This window comes from Rhinolophus sinicus, chromosome 15 (assembly GCF_057876585.1).
Source record: "Rhinolophus sinicus isolate RSI-liver-muscle chromosome 15, RSI-T2T, whole genome shotgun sequence".
In the NCBI taxonomy this organism is placed as follows: Eukaryota; Metazoa; Chordata; class Mammalia; order Chiroptera; family Rhinolophidae; genus Rhinolophus; species Rhinolophus sinicus.
Window position 1 is genome coordinate 26,816,102 of NC_142515.1, and position 17,151 is coordinate 26,833,252.

The 17,151-nt window shown below is 44.7% G+C and overlaps 1 protein-coding gene across 1 annotated transcript in view; it reads left to right on the plus strand.

Annotated features, from left to right (window-relative positions):
• TLL2 (tolloid like 2) overlaps nt 1-17,151 on the plus strand; it is a 115,254-nt gene that overhangs the window by 22,755 nt on the left and 75,348 nt on the right. Inside the window, exon 2 of the mRNA XM_019725125.3 lies at nt 4,564-4,674. Within this exon, the coding sequence (XP_019580684.1) occupies nt 4,564-4,674 (111 nt within the window). The remainder of the gene's footprint in view (nt 1-4,563; nt 4,675-17,151) is intronic.

Here is a 17,151-nt window from a genome sequence, read left to right on the forward strand (position 1 = left end):
GTCAGGAGGACGCCTTAGTGCTGTGCTCGAAGGGCTCAAAGGAAGGTGGAGACCAAAGGGGGCTGAGCAAGTCCTTGGGACAGTGCAAGGGAAGTATCTCCCATGCTGCTTTGCCATGACCTCTGTCACTTCCTGGTTTTCAAACTTGTGTGTGCAGGAGCCCCTGAGTCTTACCAAGGAGTACATTGCTAAGAGAGTTTAAGGGAATGAATTTCCATGTATGATTCTGGAACAAAGACAATTCTATTACAACTGCTGAAAGATGCCCTGGTCTCGGTGGCCCTTCCCCCACGTTACAAAAGAGAGGCTCTCCTTTCACCCATCCTGAATCCCACTGAGTACATCACCCCAGGTACGAAAACCTGTGAGCACCAAAGGAAAAATTAGAAACGGTTACAGAGCAGCCATCTCTAATGACGAGTCAAGGCATCTTAGACTTGTAGTTCTCCTGCCTTTTCCTATCTGTATGGATTTCCGTTAGCGGGATGCTGGGTGCACAATGGAATGTTTTGAGTTCAGAATAACTGAAGTAGAGTAAGTTAATGACAGCGATTCTTTTAAGTATAACTGGAATTGTTCTGGACTTCTACATTTTTCAAGAACCATGAATAAGACCCAAGATAAACATTTTCCTTGCTTTCTTTCAGATTCAGCATGTGTTATTCAATAAGGTAATTACATCTGTTTCACCAAATCACATCATGAAACAGTTATTCCAATTATAGTCAATCCTCATCTTATAAACTGTTCACTATTTTCTACTTCTTATGAACAAAATAAATGTATTTAAACTTACGGCGAAAAATCATAGCTGTCCGGCTGACCATCTACATGAGGATATGTAGTTTTTAAAAATGATTTAGGGAATACGTAGGCAAGTACAAAAGTTTGAAGACCGTTATATTACTTCCTTAGATTGTTTGGGTCTTTCCAATTCCTGTTAACCCATCCCGTCTCCTCCCACCCTCTTGCTTCTCTCTTTCTGCTCTCAGAATGTGTGAGAACTATTCCTGATCACATGCCATTATGAATAACAGGATTGACACAGGACATATTTTTCTTTGAGGAAACGATGACACTGTATTTGGACTATCTTGTGCTAAGTCCTCAGAGAGGTGGAAAGGCCTCAGGATAGGCAGCTGGAAGCTATCATTGGCCAAGACAACTTTGTTACACATTTCAACAAGGCGAAAGTAAGTGTACAATTCAATGATTTAAGTAATTTTATAGTTGTGCAATCATCACCACAATCCAGTTATGATTTCTACAACATCGAAAACTTCCCTCATGCCCTTTTATAGGTGAGCCTCATTCCCACCCCTAGCTCTAGGCAATCACTAATATTCTTTCTGGCTCTATCAATTTGCCTATTCTGGACAGCTCATATAAATGGAATTATATAATATGTAGTCTTTTGCATCTAGCATCTTTCACTTAGCGTGTTTTCGAGATTCATACATATTGTAGCATGTGTCAATAGTTTGTTCTTTTTAATTGCTAAGTAGCTTTCCATTAATATAGATACACCACCTTTTGTTTATTCTTTCAATGGTTGATAGTTTGGGGCTATTATGAATAAGGCTCTATAAACATTTGAATACACGTCTTTGTGTGAATTTATGTTTTTATTTCTCTTGGGAGGATCCCTAGGAGTGGAATTGTTAGGTCTTATAATAAGTTTCTGTTTAACTTTTTAGGAAATTGCCAAATAGTTTTCCTTAGGGAGTAAACCATTGTACATTCCCCCTAGCAGTGGATGAGGGTTCCCAGTTCTCCAACCACAGAGCTGAGTTTTGATCCGCCTTTATTACTCAAAGGCCTTCTCAGTTTTTTTTCTCTTATTATTTAGTGACGAAAATAGGTGAACTCTTCCAACTCTCCAAGTCCCTGAATTTCTGGAGTCTCTCTATTCCTTTTCATTCCTACTGTAAATTTCCTAGTTCTTTTTTAAAAAACTTAATTTATGTAAGCAAAAAGTTCACCCATCACCTTCCCCAACTCCCTGCCTCTTGCAATCACCAATCTGTTCTCTGTATCTGTGATATATATATTCCACATAAAGAGAGATTATACAATATTTGTCTTTCTCTTTCTGACTTATTTCACTGAGCATAATGCCCTTGAGGACTATCCATGTTGTAGTAAATGGCAAGATTTCATTTTTCTTTATGGCTGAATAATATTCCATTGTGTGTGTGTGTGTGTGTGTGTGTGTGTGTGTGTGTGTATCACAGTTTCTTTATGTATTCATTCATCGATGGACACTTAGGTTGTTTCCACATCTTGGCTATTGTAAATAATGCTGGAAGGAACATAGGCATGCATATATTTCTCAAATTAGGGTTTTCTTTGGATAAATACGCAGAAATACTATTGCTGGATCATAAGGTAGTTCCATTTTCAATTCTTTGAGGAACCTCCATACTCTTTTCTATAGTGGCTGCACCAATTTACATTCTCACCAATGGTGCACAAAGGTTCCCTTTTTGCCACACCCTCGCCAACACTTGTTATTTCTAGTTTTTTGTTTCTTTTTTTCATAATAGCCATTCTAACAGGTATGATGTGATAACTCCCTGGGTTTTGATCTGCATTTCCCTGATGATTAATGATATAGAGCATCTTTTCATCTACCTATTGTCCATCTGTATGTCTTCTTTGGAAAAGTGTCTATTCAGATCTTCTCCTTATTTTTAATCATATTGTTTGTTATTTTGCCATTGAATTGAATGAATTCTTTATATAGTTTGGATATTATCCCCTTATCAGACATATGGTTTGCAAATATTTTTTCTCATGCATTAGCTTACCTTTTCATTTTGTTGATGGTTTCCTTTGCTGTGCAGAAGCTTTTTAGTTTGATGTACTTCCACTTGTTTATTTTGCCTTTGTTCATTTTGCTTTTTGGTGTCATGTTCAATAAACCATCCCCAAGGTCTATGTCAAGGACCTTACCGCCTATGTTTTCTTCTAGGATTTTTATGGCTTCAGGTCTTATGTTCAAGTCTTTAATCCATTTTGAGTTAATTTTTGTGTATGGTGTAAGACAGAGGACCAGTTTCATTCTTTTGCATGTGGCTGTCCAGTTTTCCTAATACCATTTATTGAGGCGACTCTCCTTTCCCCATTGTAAATTCTTGGCTCCTTTGTTGTAAATTAATTAATCATATATGCGTGTGTTTATTTCTGGGCTCTCTATTTTGTTCCATTGATCTGTGTGTCTCTTTTTATATTACCACCATCTGTTTTGATTAGTATAGCTTTGTAATATAGTTTGAATTCAGGGAGTGTGATGCTTCCATGTCCAATTATTTTTAAAGCTCTTATCTTTCTTCTTCTTCTTCTTCTTCTTCTTCTTCTTCTTCTTCTTCTTCTTCTTCTTCTTCTTCTTCTTTTAATTTTTATTGGGGAATATTGGGGGACAATGTGTTTCTCCAGAGCCCATCAGCTCCAAGTCATTGTCCTTCAATCTAGTTGTGGAGGGTGCAGCTCACTGGCCCATGTGGGAATCGAACTGGTAACCCTGTTGTTCAGAGCTCATGCTCTTAACCACCTGAGCCATCCAGCTGCCCAAGCTCTTATCTTTCTTGTAGTACCTTGTCAGACACAGCTGATGGCAACCAAGGCATGCAGTTAACGTTCTGATTTCTAGTCTCTTCACATAAAGACATCAACTCATTCAGTTTATCATCTGCCTTCTAAATTGATGCAGGCAACAGTTTTACCAACTAGTTCATCACTGTATAACATAGATCACCTCCTTCCAGCCTTTAGTAACAGTTTCCTTGACACTCACTGTGTCTCCCAAAGACAATGTATGTTTGTAGCATACCACTTTTGATAACAATTTTTGTATTAGTCAGGATAAAGAAGTTATGCTCCAGTAACAAATAGCCCCAAATCTCAGAGACTTATAAAAATAACAGTTTTTATTTTCTCATTCATACTACATATCCACTCTAATTAGCCATCCCTCTGCTCCACTTCGTGTTTACTCCAGAACCCAGGGTGATAAAGTTGCCTCCTTCTGGAATTTTGCTTGTCATCAGGGAAAGGGAAAAGAGGACACAGCTCTTAAAGCTTTCTCTCACATTTAATTAGTCAGAGCAGGTAAAGTGGCTAATCCTGACATCAGTGGGGCAGGGAAATATAACCATTCCCTAGGGAAGGACAGCAACTACTGTGAACAATAGTGTCATTTATCACATTAGATTTTTCTTTTATATCCTGGGGGCTCTGAGGAAGAGAGCAACAGCTGTCTTTGTGTGGTGGTTTTGCCCAAAGCTGCCTACAGCTAGAGTAAGGCAGGGTGATCTTTCAAAATACCTTATAGACTTAGGCCTTTGATGTTCATGATGGTTGGCCCCAGCCCTGTAGCTCTGATGCACAGAATTATATCATTCATTCCTTTTTCTCTACCAGCCCTAGGTCAGGAAGAAATTTGATTGGATGGACTGTCTTTTCTAGAGTTTGCTACCTAATACCCAATGCCCTCTGGAGCATTACTAAATCCACTTCTTGACCTCCAGCTTAAATTGACCCACTTATGTTTTTTCTTCCCAGCTGTCTTTTGGGGAGACATTGCCTTAGATGAAGAGGACTTGAAGTTATTTCATATAGACAAGGCACAAGACTGGATCAAGCAGTCAGTGGAGGAAATGGGACATCGAACAGGTAAGTACTGCATATACTACTTCCCCTGCCCCGGAGGGAGGGGTCCGGGACTCCAGCAGGGGTAGATATGAACCACAAGTCACCCTTATTTGACCTGTCAGTTCAGTATCCACCTGTCTGTGGAAAACCAAGGGGTCACCCCTCCTTCTCCACTGCAGACTGTGGCGCCGGAGCCTCCAAGTGTGCTGATCCTTCTGAGAAGGGCTGACGTGCCTTCTTATCCAAGGGTTCACGCTTGAGCTCAGTGGACGTTCTTAGGACTCTGGCCTCGGGGTCCAGCACTTCCCCACTGTAGAGGATTCTGGATGGGCTTCATCGAGGGCATGTCTGACGATGATGCTAAGGACGATTAGTACCAGGGAGATGTTTGCTCGTGGGGTGTCGTGCACTTGTTTGGCCCAGCAACCCAGGTGAAAATCCCCTGGGGCCAGGAAACACGGATGGGGCCTTACACTGATTACTATTCTCTCACTGTCCCTCCTGCCTCCACCTTGGAGTGAATAGTAATGGGACTGGTCTCTTGAATTCTCCTCACCTCCCTGCCCACCGGGCACAGACGCCTCAGCTCTGTGGAATGTCCATTTTCGGAAGTGCCCAGGAAGGCTGACTGTGGGGCTGATGGGCTGGTGTGGCTGATGATGGCTTGTTACTTGGTGACTAAGGCTCACAGGTGCCAGATGTCACACTGTCTCTGCTACCTGTGACACCTCCACCCACCCTTCCTTTCTCTTGAGACTTTTAAAAAAAAAATCGTAGTGAGAACACAACATGAAATTTACCCTGTTAACAAATTTTTAAGTGTACTGATACAGTATTATAAACTACAGGCATGATGTGGTATGGCAGATCTCCAGAATTTACTCATCTTGCACACCTGAAGCTTTATACTCTTTTTCTGAACACATATCATGGGCCAAATGCAGTGCTGGAGAGAGAAAGAGGAATAAGATGTGATCTCTGCCTTCAAAGCAACATTTCACGCCAGGCAGAGTTTAGACCTGGACAAGCTCTCTACCATCTCTAAGCTTCAGTTTACTATCTATAAAGTGGGGATGAAACCAACACTCAGCTCCATAGGGGGTTGGGAGTATCAGCTCCTGTGATACTGGGCTAGCCTGCGGCCTGGCACGTAATACAGTCTCAGGCACTGGCAGATATTGTCACTAAGGTGCTCCCAATCTACTGGAGTGAGACTGAAATATAAATAGATACACTGTAATCCCTCCATGCAAGTGCTGTAATGACCCAGGAGCAGGGGGAAGAGAGAAGAGCGAGTGGAGAAACATACTAGGTGAGCCAAGAAAGGCATCATGGAAATGGGCACGCTGACATTGTGTCTTGAAGAATGACTAGGAGTCCTTAGGTGAAGAATCAAAGAAAGACATACCAGGCAGAGAGGAAGCAATGTGCAAGGACGGTGAGTGTGAGAGGGGCTGTCTTTATTTAGGGAGCAGAGGGAAAGTGTAGTCACTGGAGGGTGGCTGTTTTGGGGGCGGAGGGGTTGTGATAAGGAGAGGCACCTGGAGAGGTGGGCTGGGGAAGATGGTGAAGATACCTGGCAGAGGAGTGGGTGGGAAGGGTCAGCCTTGTGGTCTAAGAACTTAGTGCCTATCTTTTCTTTCCTTCTCCCCTGTGAGCTAAGAGAGGGCAGAGTCTGCATTATATTAAGCTTTGGAACTCCTATAGGTGGCCCAGCTTCTTATGCCTGAAAGGCATTGGCCAGCATCGGTGGAGAAGGGAGAAGGAAGAGGTAGGCAGTGGCTAGCAGACCCTGGAGCCATCTCCCGGGGTCCTCAGTGACAAAGCGCTCCAACAGGGCTTTGCTTCCAGGAAGGTGGTTAAAACACTGGTCACAGTTATGGACTTGGGGGTCAGACAGCCTGGGTTTGAATCCTTGATCTGGGCCTCTGTTCCTTTATCTGTCAAGTAGGAATAGTAATGTGAGGACAAAAAAATAAAATAAAGAATATGTGTAAAGTGCTTAGCACAGTGTCTGGCACATAATACATGCTCAATAATATCAGGTCTGCCTCTTCCTCCTCATTGTTATTAGTAGTATTTGCATAAAGACCAGTGACCTGGGAGGGTTTAAGGTTAAAATAGAGAATGGAGGAAATTTGCCATGTGCTACAGGGAACGTCAGGGGCTGAGGCTTGAGGCCTTTGGAACATGTACCCTCCTGGTGTGTCTGCCTTCCCAAGCTTGGCGTGCGTGTGTGTGTGTGTTTTTTTTTCCAGTGTGTTTTTATGGCAAGGTGATTTTTATCCTGATTACTTTTGTCTAATGGCCAAGAATGCTTTGCATCTATCTAGAATAGTTATTTTATTTTCAGAATGGGAATACTTTTTATTGTTTTTGCTGATTAAACTAATGCTGCCAGTTGTTAAAAAAAAAAAAAAAGTCCAATAGTTCAAAATTGTAGCAAGTGACAATCGCCTGTGACCCCAGCCCCGGGGATGCATCCTCCTCATTACCTGTTTGCTGGATTCCTTCCAGGCTTACTGCCCTTGGGCCATGAACATACAGAGATATTTTAAAACATAAAAGGGATTTTTGTCAACATGCTCTTGTGTAACTTGTGTCTTTCACTTGACACACGTCATGGACATCTTTTCGTGCCATACACTGTGATCTATCACATTTAATGTACAGCTCTGCCACAAGTTATTGAACAGATGGGAATGAAGGTTGTTTTCCTTTTTTCCTGTAACTTCTTTTCCTATTAGAAACATTGCTATGGTGAACAACGTTGAACGTTAACCTTTAAACATTTGCTTTGATTTTTTAAAACACAAATTAAAAAGGAACCACACCTTTATTGCCATTTCATAGTTTCACATCTTTGAAAGGACATCTTCTTAGGTATAGGCTAGCCCACTATCCCTTGCGGGAGTTGAACCGGCAACCTTGTGGTTGAGAGGATGCGCTCCAACCAACTGAGCCATCCGGGAGCTCAGTGGCAGCTCAGCTCAAGGTGCCATGTTCAATCTTAGTTGCAGGGGGTGTTGCCCACCATCCCCTGCGGGAGTTGAGGAATTGAACTGGCAACCTTGTGGTTGAGAGCCCACTGGCCCATGTGGGAATTGAACCGTCAGCCTTCGTAGTTAGGAGCACGGAACTCTAAGTGCCTGAGCAACCGGGCCGGCCCCGACTTCTGTTGTTTTAAGCCACATACTTTGTGGTAATTTGTTATGGCAGCCTAGGAGACTGATACAAGTATGCTCCTTAAACCCTTCAGTGGCTTGCTGTCACTTCTCAGAACATTCCTCAGTCTGACCCCCAAGGCCCCCCAGGCTTTGTCCACAACCTGCATACTCAGCTCCCTTCTCTCTCCTCATCCTCCAGCCAAACACAGTGACACTGTGTCTGTACAGGCTCTGAGTGTCCTTCCTTGCAGGCTCTGTTCCAGCTATGCCCTCTTCTCCAAGTCTGCATCTGACAGAGAAAGAAACGCAGGTGTAGAGAAAGCCAGTGACTCACCCAGGACCCTACAACGGGTGTGCATTCAGCACAGCTGCCAGCTTGGGAGACTGCCTGAGTTGACGGTGCTGTTAAAATTAGCCTCGTTTTGTACTTGGGATTGCTTCCAATTTTTGGACAGGCCCATTTCCCTGCCACAGGAGCTGCCAGAGGAAATGGCAACAGCATTTTGGCTCTGTGTGTCAGCGGGCAAGGAGGCAAGAGTGCATTCTCGAGGAAGGGAAAGTCCCGTGTGCATTCTATTTGCAGTGAGAAGAATGGGAATTCTGGGCAGGCCTGGCCAAGCTGTTGTATGAATGGGGCCCTTGCATTCACATTGCAGAATTTCCTACAGCTGCTAATCGGATTAGCTGTGTAGTGAAGGAAGTACTTAGCAAGACACGCACACAGGCACACACGCAGGCACACACGCCCCACCCTCTTGCTTCCTCTTCGAAGGGATGGTGCCGAGCCTGACGGCTCAGTTTCTGAGTTCTGAGATACCTTTTCTCCTAACCACATGAGATGTGGAGGAAAGGCCTGTGTGGTTGACGTCTCGGACCTTTTGTGTGTTTGTTTCTTCCTTAGAGAGTCCAGGAAGACCATGTTGCACACTCCCATCTTTGCAAATGTCTGGAAACCTGGAGAGGAAATCTCACCTTGCAGTTATCGCCATCCGGATAATGGATCTGATTTCTTGACCTTTGTAACGAGGACTCCGAAAGGGGAAATGGTTTTAATTACTTATTGGCTCTGACAGAAGCTGATGTTTCCCATCTTGTCTATTCTGAGCTACTGGGCCGTGTCCATGGCTATTTAAGAAACCAGCCTCGCTCTAAATGCGCATTTCACCTCTGTGTCCCAGACTCCACACTCCCTAAATACCTTGGGATTCTTTGTCTTTGCAGTATTCTGCCAGCACCCCTATGGGGTCTCTGGAGCTGGGCCTGCACCACTGTGATCTGATCAGATCCTTAGATTTAGATCTCACCAGCACATGGAAAATCTCTGTCAATCCCCAACATAAAGACTTCCCGAATCCTCCTGAGTCAAACCCGGGGTCATAAAGTTGGCCGTACAGAGATCTGAAAATGGATTAGATGCTCATTCTTCTTTAACAGCAACAACACAGAGAACAGTAATACCTACCATGTGGTGTATACTACTTATACCTCGTATACGTTATGTCCATGATCTCATGGAATCTTCACACAACAGCTCTGTGTGGCAGGTACTGTTAGTACCTATAGATATGAAAGCTAATGTTCAGATTGGTACGTAACCTGTCTTTGACTACACAACTAGTTATTGGCAGAGCCAAGGTTAGGACTTAACTGTCTGATGTCTAAGCCTCTGTATTCCATTGCTTCTAGAAACCGCTGTTGGCACCACCCCTGGAGTTATGAGGACTTGGTCTCCCCATCTTTACCTTTGGGAGGTAATAGGAAAAGACGAGGATGTGTTCCATGTAATGATGGGGCTACACCCCCTCCTCCCCTCTCTTATCCCAGGGGGCCACTCAGTGTGTGCCTTGCCACATCCACCAGACTGTCAGTAGCTGTGACTGTCCTCATTTGGTCTTGGCTCCCCACCTTGAATTCCAGCATCAGGCTGGGCACATGAGTGGTGCCAGACAAACATTTGTGAATTGTGATGGTGCCCTGAACCTCAGGAGCATGGTGGCCTCCTCGCTTCCCTGCTCCTCCCACAAACCAGGTGGGATTAAGGCTGTTTGTTTGAATATGTGATGCCTCAGGCTCAGCCATGAGTGGGTGCCAGCAGTGAAAGAAAGGCTCATGCTCAGGGGTGGTGCCTTTATGCTGGGCAAGCCCAGATCACCTTGCAGGGAGTATTGCAAAAGGGCATCCAGAGGAGGGATGGTCCAGTAGGCAGAACTTCCACGTGGAGAAAAGTCCCCAGGTGACAGCTGTCATCAGGCTGGGGTTGGTGTTGGGGTCCAGCCAGCCTGGGGCATAGGGCCTGATGGAGGCAGAGCAGGGCCGTGGGGAGGCAGTAATGTTCATGTGAGGGCAGAGACCCTGGCACATAGCATTAGAGAGGCCTTTAGTAGAACTCACAGAAAGTTCCAGTTCTGTGCTGGGAGCTCAGAAGAACAAGGCAAGGACCCCTGGTTCTTCTGGGAAGTGAGTATTAGGGAGCACAATGAGTCAGAAGCTTGGCCTGAGAGAATAAGATGCGGACGAGCGTCAGAAATTAAGCCGAATCCCACAGATCAAAATCGGGGCCAAAGATGTGCTGTTGAGACCCTCAAGAGTTGAGCCCAAATGCTTTAAATCCCCCTGAAGGAGGACAGGGTTGGTTGGCTCAGCCCGTAAACAGCAGTGGGCAGCTGGGAGGCGAAGCTGGAACTGGGCAAGGCCTGGCAGTTATTCCGCCCATAAAGTTTTCAATTTAGTAAGATGATTTGAGATGATAAAGAGGCATCTGATAAAACGCACATCTGTTCTTTGGGAAGGAGAAAAGAATGCAACATAAGGACTCTATCAGCGCATTCCCTGGGGCCTCATTCGGAGGCTGACTTATACCTTGGATTGAAGCCATAGTTCACTGTGAACTTGAAGTGTTGGGAAAAGTAAATTCACCTTTTGGTTGATTTTTACTGTGGTTGCATTGATCAGAATTTGGAGAAACTGGGCTGGGCTTCCTCTTGGAGCCACAGTGGGGCTCAGAGTCGGTTAGGGGAAGGGTAGTGACCACCCGTGGACATCCACCTATCCAGGGAGCCGTTGTCCCAGACCTCCTCATGGGCCAGAAATCTGGGAGCCTGAGTCTAAATGGGGAGATTAGCTTGAGATCCAGGACAAACAAGAGCTTAGGACCTGACATTCCAGACAACTTCCTTTCAGTTTCAAGATACCAAATGCCACTCAAGATAGATCAAGTAAAGGTCTTTATTTAAGAATATAGTCTCATGGCCAGCTAAGACAGAAGTAGAAGAGCCAGCCTCTTGGGGATTGGACTAGAAATTAGAGAGAAAGAAACAAGCTGGCTTTTCTTGTCAGAGGCGATGGGTGAGCAAACTGACCTCTCCCAGGTGTGGAGGTGTGGCGGTAGCTTCCTTTGGGTTTAATCTGGTCATGGGGAGAAGCCTGGTAACCTCATATCCACTTGGTCATTATATTATGTGCATGGGAAAATACCGTATGAGTTCCCATCAGCCATTTTAATGCATGGAATTTGGGGACACAGCCTTGTAAGAGATGGGCATGGAGTGTATCACATGAGGATCCAACTTTGCCTCTCAGTTTTGGCCAAAAGATTGTGCTTCACCCCCCCCAAGCATTACTGTTTGGTTCTTTTGAATCTGATTCTATTTTCGCTCTCCTTTAACTGCATATGTTTTTGCTTGTATTTATTAGATGGTATTCTGTGTTTCCTGTTCTTAATTGAAATAGTAGTTGATTGGCGGGCTACATAAATAAAAAGCAGAATGAAATGACATAAAAAATATTCCCCACCCCGACTTAAGAGAACCTGTCATGGATCCTTTTTGACAAAATAAAGCGTGTGTTTATCCCATAAGTAGTCACCCCCCACAATTTTTGAATTTAGCATTTGTAGTTTTCTTAAAGCTGTGCACCTTTGCTCTGTATTTCTTGGCCTCTTTTAGATATGTGCGTTTTGTTACTGCTGAGAATTGACCTTCGTTTCCAATGCATTTACTACTCAAGTATTTTGTTATTGGGCATGATGATAAACTAAGTTGTTTGGGGACAAAACCAGTGCCACGACCCTTTAGAGTTACCCACAGCACAGCAGATCTTGGCCTGTTATTTCACCTCATGGGACCTCAGTTTCCTTATCTGTATAATGGATAGTTGGACTCTAAGATCCCTGAGGGACAAGAATGAGTCTCTCTTGGTTCTGTTGCCAAAGATAATGAATGTATAGGGACTCAATGCATGGTGTCTGCTGCATGCGTGGCTGATTAGATAACCACAGTGTCTTTGGCTCCTCCTTCATGGATGCCTCCTGGAACTCTAGAACAGTCTGCTCAAATTGCGTCTAACCTGAGATCTTCCAGAGACCCTCTGGTGCGCTCCCATAGGTGTTGGCAGAAATGTGGCTATGGCCTTTCTTTGTGCCATCTTAGAAAACAACAACAAACAACAATGAGCTGGAAAAGGAGGTTAAGAAAGGTCAGCCTGCCTCCCACAGCAGTTATGTGAGGGATGGAGACACTGCACCAGTGACAAGTGGGCTGGACTGGGAAGCTTGAGGGGCGGCAGGTGGACCCACTGGTGTGAGTTTGGAATGAGGCTCCTCCACCCCCATCGTGCTGACCGGTGACTGATATGCAGGGGGCTGTTCGCACCGATGTTTGCAGGCCATTATTTCTGTGGTTTCCAAGGAGGTCCAGAGAGAGAAGGTAGTGATGGCGGCTGGAGTGGCCAGTGGAATCTCATCCTGTGTTCTGGTCATCTTATTTTTCTTAGGTGTCCTTTAATGATCCTGTTTACCCAAAACAGTGAGACAAAAGCCCCAGCTGGCATTATCACTGAGCTTCTGAACTTTATTGAGCTCCTGCAGCGCCTTGCTTTCTGCTTCCCAGGTCCTCCATAACGCTCCTGCATCCTTGGCTGCCATTGCCCAAGGAACTCCTGTCTTCTCTCACCTTGGCATCGTCTACAGGCATGACTTTTCCAATCACTCTGCATCCCAGAGGTCCTAAGGGGTCAGCCCGTGAGCCAAATCTGGTCTGCAGATGTGCTTTGTTTATTTTGTAGTGCATAATTTTTTTTTTTAATTTACTGCCAACATTTAAAAATCAGTTTTCTCATAAATATCCAGAATTCTGGCTTCTCTTGAAAAGTTGGAAGATCTGGCGATGCGAGTCTAGCAACCCCACATGGCAATAATCAGCAGTTTTATAATGATGGGTTGAACGCAAGAGGACCAGGTGCTCTGCGGTTTGCCACCGTCCCCACTACTCCCTAACCGTGTTTCACACCTGACCTTTTCCACTGATATATTATGTGCCTGGCCTCCCAACTCTAGGCATTTGAGGTGGCATCTTGGGCCGCTGGGTAAGGGACACCATCCTTGGGCCTTCATTCAGGTCCCATAACACTGGCCAGGGCCACTTCTCTCTTCTCCATCAAGAGTGGCGGGTCCTCAAGCTTCAGCTATTGCTTGGCTGTCTGGAAAATGATGCTGCCTCTGCAACCTACTTTCTTCTTTTCCATGAGCTTTCAGTCTCTGGCTCCTGCTTGATATACAGCATGCCATGTCCTGGGCTCTGGATGGCACTGGGGGGAAGTGACCGAAAAGGCCAACAGGACACTCAGTGTCTTGCAGGGGGTGGTTTGTGGGCCAGAACATGCATTGGCATCAGGATAGGTTCTTCCTGCCCCAGTGAATCAGTGGGATGGAACCATTAATAGGTATTAACCTCTCTGAAACAAAGGGCCCATGACACGTCACTGACATATGCCATCACCCAAAAAACCAGTGGTCACCTCAGCCTCTATTTACCTGTACTTACAGGTAAAGCCACTGCTATGCATTTCTCCTTGAACTGAACTGACTTCTGTTCGGAAAGGCCAAAGACAGGCCATGAAGCTCCATGCTGTTCTTTCTGCTTCTCTCCTCCAGTTCTCTGGAGAGGGCTTGGGTTGGCCTCCTCCGTGCTTTGATTTCCTGAGTTCCTTGGTACTGTTTCTGTGACCCAATTCATGGGGTTTGCCGTTTGAGACATTTGTACATCTTTATTGGTCATTTGGTTGTCTGTGCAAAGGCCATGTGATAAAATCCTAAGATTTTCTGAGGACAAACACGCTTTACCTCATCGAGCCTCAGTTTCCTCCTTTGTAAAGAGGAGATAATAATACCTTACCCCACACTAGTGCAGTGACAATTAGAGGGGATAATATATGCAAGCGATTAGTTGATCTAATTCAGTCCAATTCAAACGGATGTATTTGTTAAGCATCTGCTATGAACACCACATGGCGGAGATAAACAGGATGTTGTCTCTGTCCTCAAGGCGTTAATTGTCTTGTAGGGACAACAGACTGGTTCACAATTATACCTCGGGCCTGGTAGGATCAGGGCCAGGAGCTCCTTGAGAGCAGGAATTGTGTCTGATCTCTTTGTCTGTCCCTGGCACCTGGTACAGTGCCTGGCACAGAAAGGTGCCCCATAAAAGCTTGATGAATGAGGGAATGAATGAATGAATGAATGAATGGCCATGAGGGAGATGTAAATGAAGCAGAAAGGAGGGCGATGGCTTCATGGAAGAGGCTGCACTTGGCCTTGAAGGATTTGAATTAGGGTTGTAGGGCCTTGCAGGTGGAAGGCAGAGCATGAACAAAGCCATGGAGAGGGAACTTGGCTGTCAGAACTGAACAGTTTAGGGTAGTTGGCAGGTGGGTGAGAGGGTGGGACTTGGGGGTGGGGAGAGACATTGGAAAGGAGTGTTGGCATCAGACTCCCGTGGGACTTGTGCGGAGGGCTGGCACTCTGTAAGGCTGTCCTCTTCCTTCCCTCATGCCCGGAAAGTCTGTTCCTCACCTGGGTTTTCCCTCAAACCCAGCCAGTCCCTCTCTGGGAATCCTCTGCTTGCCCATGTCTTCCTCTTTCTCCCGGACTGGACAGCAGGCTCTGCCTTAGCTCTGTGAATTACCATTGATCTGAGCAGCCCAGTGCCTCGTCCTGTGACAGACACATTTTAGATGCTCAGCAAGTTTGCTGAATAAATGATTCTTCACAAAATGCAAGTTCCACTTCCACCTGACTGTGAATGCTACCATTGATCTCTTTATTTTGCTGCTTCCACAGTGGGAAAGTGGTACCTTATTTTTGCTTAAATTTTCATTTCTCAAGGGTGAACTTCTATACTAATTAGATTTTTGTTCTGTAACATGTTCACTAATTTCCTTTACCCATATGTCTCTAGGATATAGTTTTTCTCACTGATTTGCTTGAGATACTTACGATATATAATGGATAGTAAGCATTTGTAAGCTTCAGCAGGTATTTTGCCTTGTAAGTGTGATTTGTTTTCATTTTAAGGAATTAGTCTATCTGATATACAAAGTTTTAAAGTTTCTGAAGCTAACTATGTCAAATCAAATTTTCTTTTTCTTTTACGTCTATATACATGAAATTATTCCTACAACAGCTTTGGGAAATAACATATTTCTTCTAAATCTTTTCCATGATTTGTTTCTTTATGCTTAACTCTCTCTTTCAATCCACTTGGGTTTTATTTGGGGGTAGGGTTCATACCCTTCTGAATAATAATCTAACTTCTGAATAATCTCAACACTATCTAATTCATATGTATGCTTTCCCCATATCTGGCGATGTCTCCTTTCTCACACAGTGTGTGTTTCTATATGTAGTGTTAGCATTTATGTCCCATTCATCTACATGTCTTCTCATGTTAGTTTCTTTATATGTTTTAGTGTTTGGTGGGGTCTATCCTTCCTCATTGCCCTGGCTCTTCATTTTCACATGTTTCTTGAATAGTCTCACTTGTTTATTCGTCTAGATGAATTTGAGAATCGCTTTTCTACAAAAACCTAAGAGGATCCCAACAAAATTCTCTTAGAATTTGAATTGTGATTGCATTAAACCCATAACTTAATTTGGGGAAACTGACACATTTATCCTATTTACCCAGTTCATCCAGGAACATTGCATGTCTTTACTGATTGTTTTTATACATTGCAATGAAAGTGCATGATTCTACTCTTGCAGTGATACACATTTCCCATTAAAGTTATCCCAAGTCTTTCACGTCAACTATTTTGAATGGGCCCTCTGAAATTTTCTTTTCGATGAGCATATTTCAGCATGAAGAATGGCCACGTGGGTGCCTTTATGGCGTCTCAGAGCTGAGTAAGGTGGTCCTTCCACCTCCCTTGTCATATCCCACTGGGTACCCAGTTATGTTCGCCCATCACCAAAACAGCTCTCCTAAACACCCTCTTCTCCATCCCCACAGCCATCACTTCTTACCTGGAGACGGGCATTAACGTCCATCCGCTGTAGCCTCCCGTCCTGCAGCCTCCCTTTCCCCAGGCCTCCCTCCCACCAGCAGCCACCTCCTGTATGCATCAGTGAAGAAGACAGAGCTTGCTTTTTAGAGGGTGTCAGGGAGGCCGGCAATAAACACATAAGCAAATAAAGGAGATCGTCACTGCTAATGCTCAGTAATCCCCACAGGAAATAAATGGGGACTGAGAAGTTTCCTGTAGAATCTTCCTCCTAAGCATTCTGCTTGTTGGTCCAAATTTTGACTTTCAGTGTCTCAGAGAATTTAATTGGTGTCCATCATGCTCCCAGGTCTCTGTGCTCCCTTCCTGCCTCACGTCAGTCGTATACACGGTGTGCCTGAATTTCTCTTTGCTATGCTTCTCTAGTGCCCCACTGCAGCCACACCCAATGATCCCCTGTTTTAGAAGCACCCCCCCACCAAGCTTCTGGAAATCTGTGTGAAGGAGAAGTCCCCCCAAATCCCCCGAGGGCGTCTAAGAACCAGCAGTTCTCCTCTACAGCTTTGTAGAACCCAAAAGGACCAAACCCCACTGAAAGTTCAAGTGACAGTCATTGCTAGGAGGGAGAAAGAGGCTACTCCTTTCTTATCTGTCTTCTCCTCCCTCTCTCCCATTTCTTTCTCTAAATAAAACTGGATGTGTTCTCAGACCCTGCTAAAGTTTTGGCCATGGGGTAGGGCAGAGATAAGCCGTCATCTGTCAGGCCTGAATTATCAGGCCTGTCCTGAATTGGGAGATGCTGAGGTATGGTCGGCTGGTATCTGCGGGTGGGGGGCCTCCACTAACTGGATAGGGAGGGCTGGGTACAGCTATGCTCCTGGCTAGAGCTTAGGCTACAGTATGGTGACGATAGAAGAGGCTGAGGCCTCCGAAGGTGACCTGAAGAGTAATGATTAGTAAGGGTATGGGGTCCCCACAATGTGCCAGGCACTGTATTTGGGGCTGCTCACAACCTGACAGTTAGCTTCTATTTTGTCCATTTTTATGGACGAGG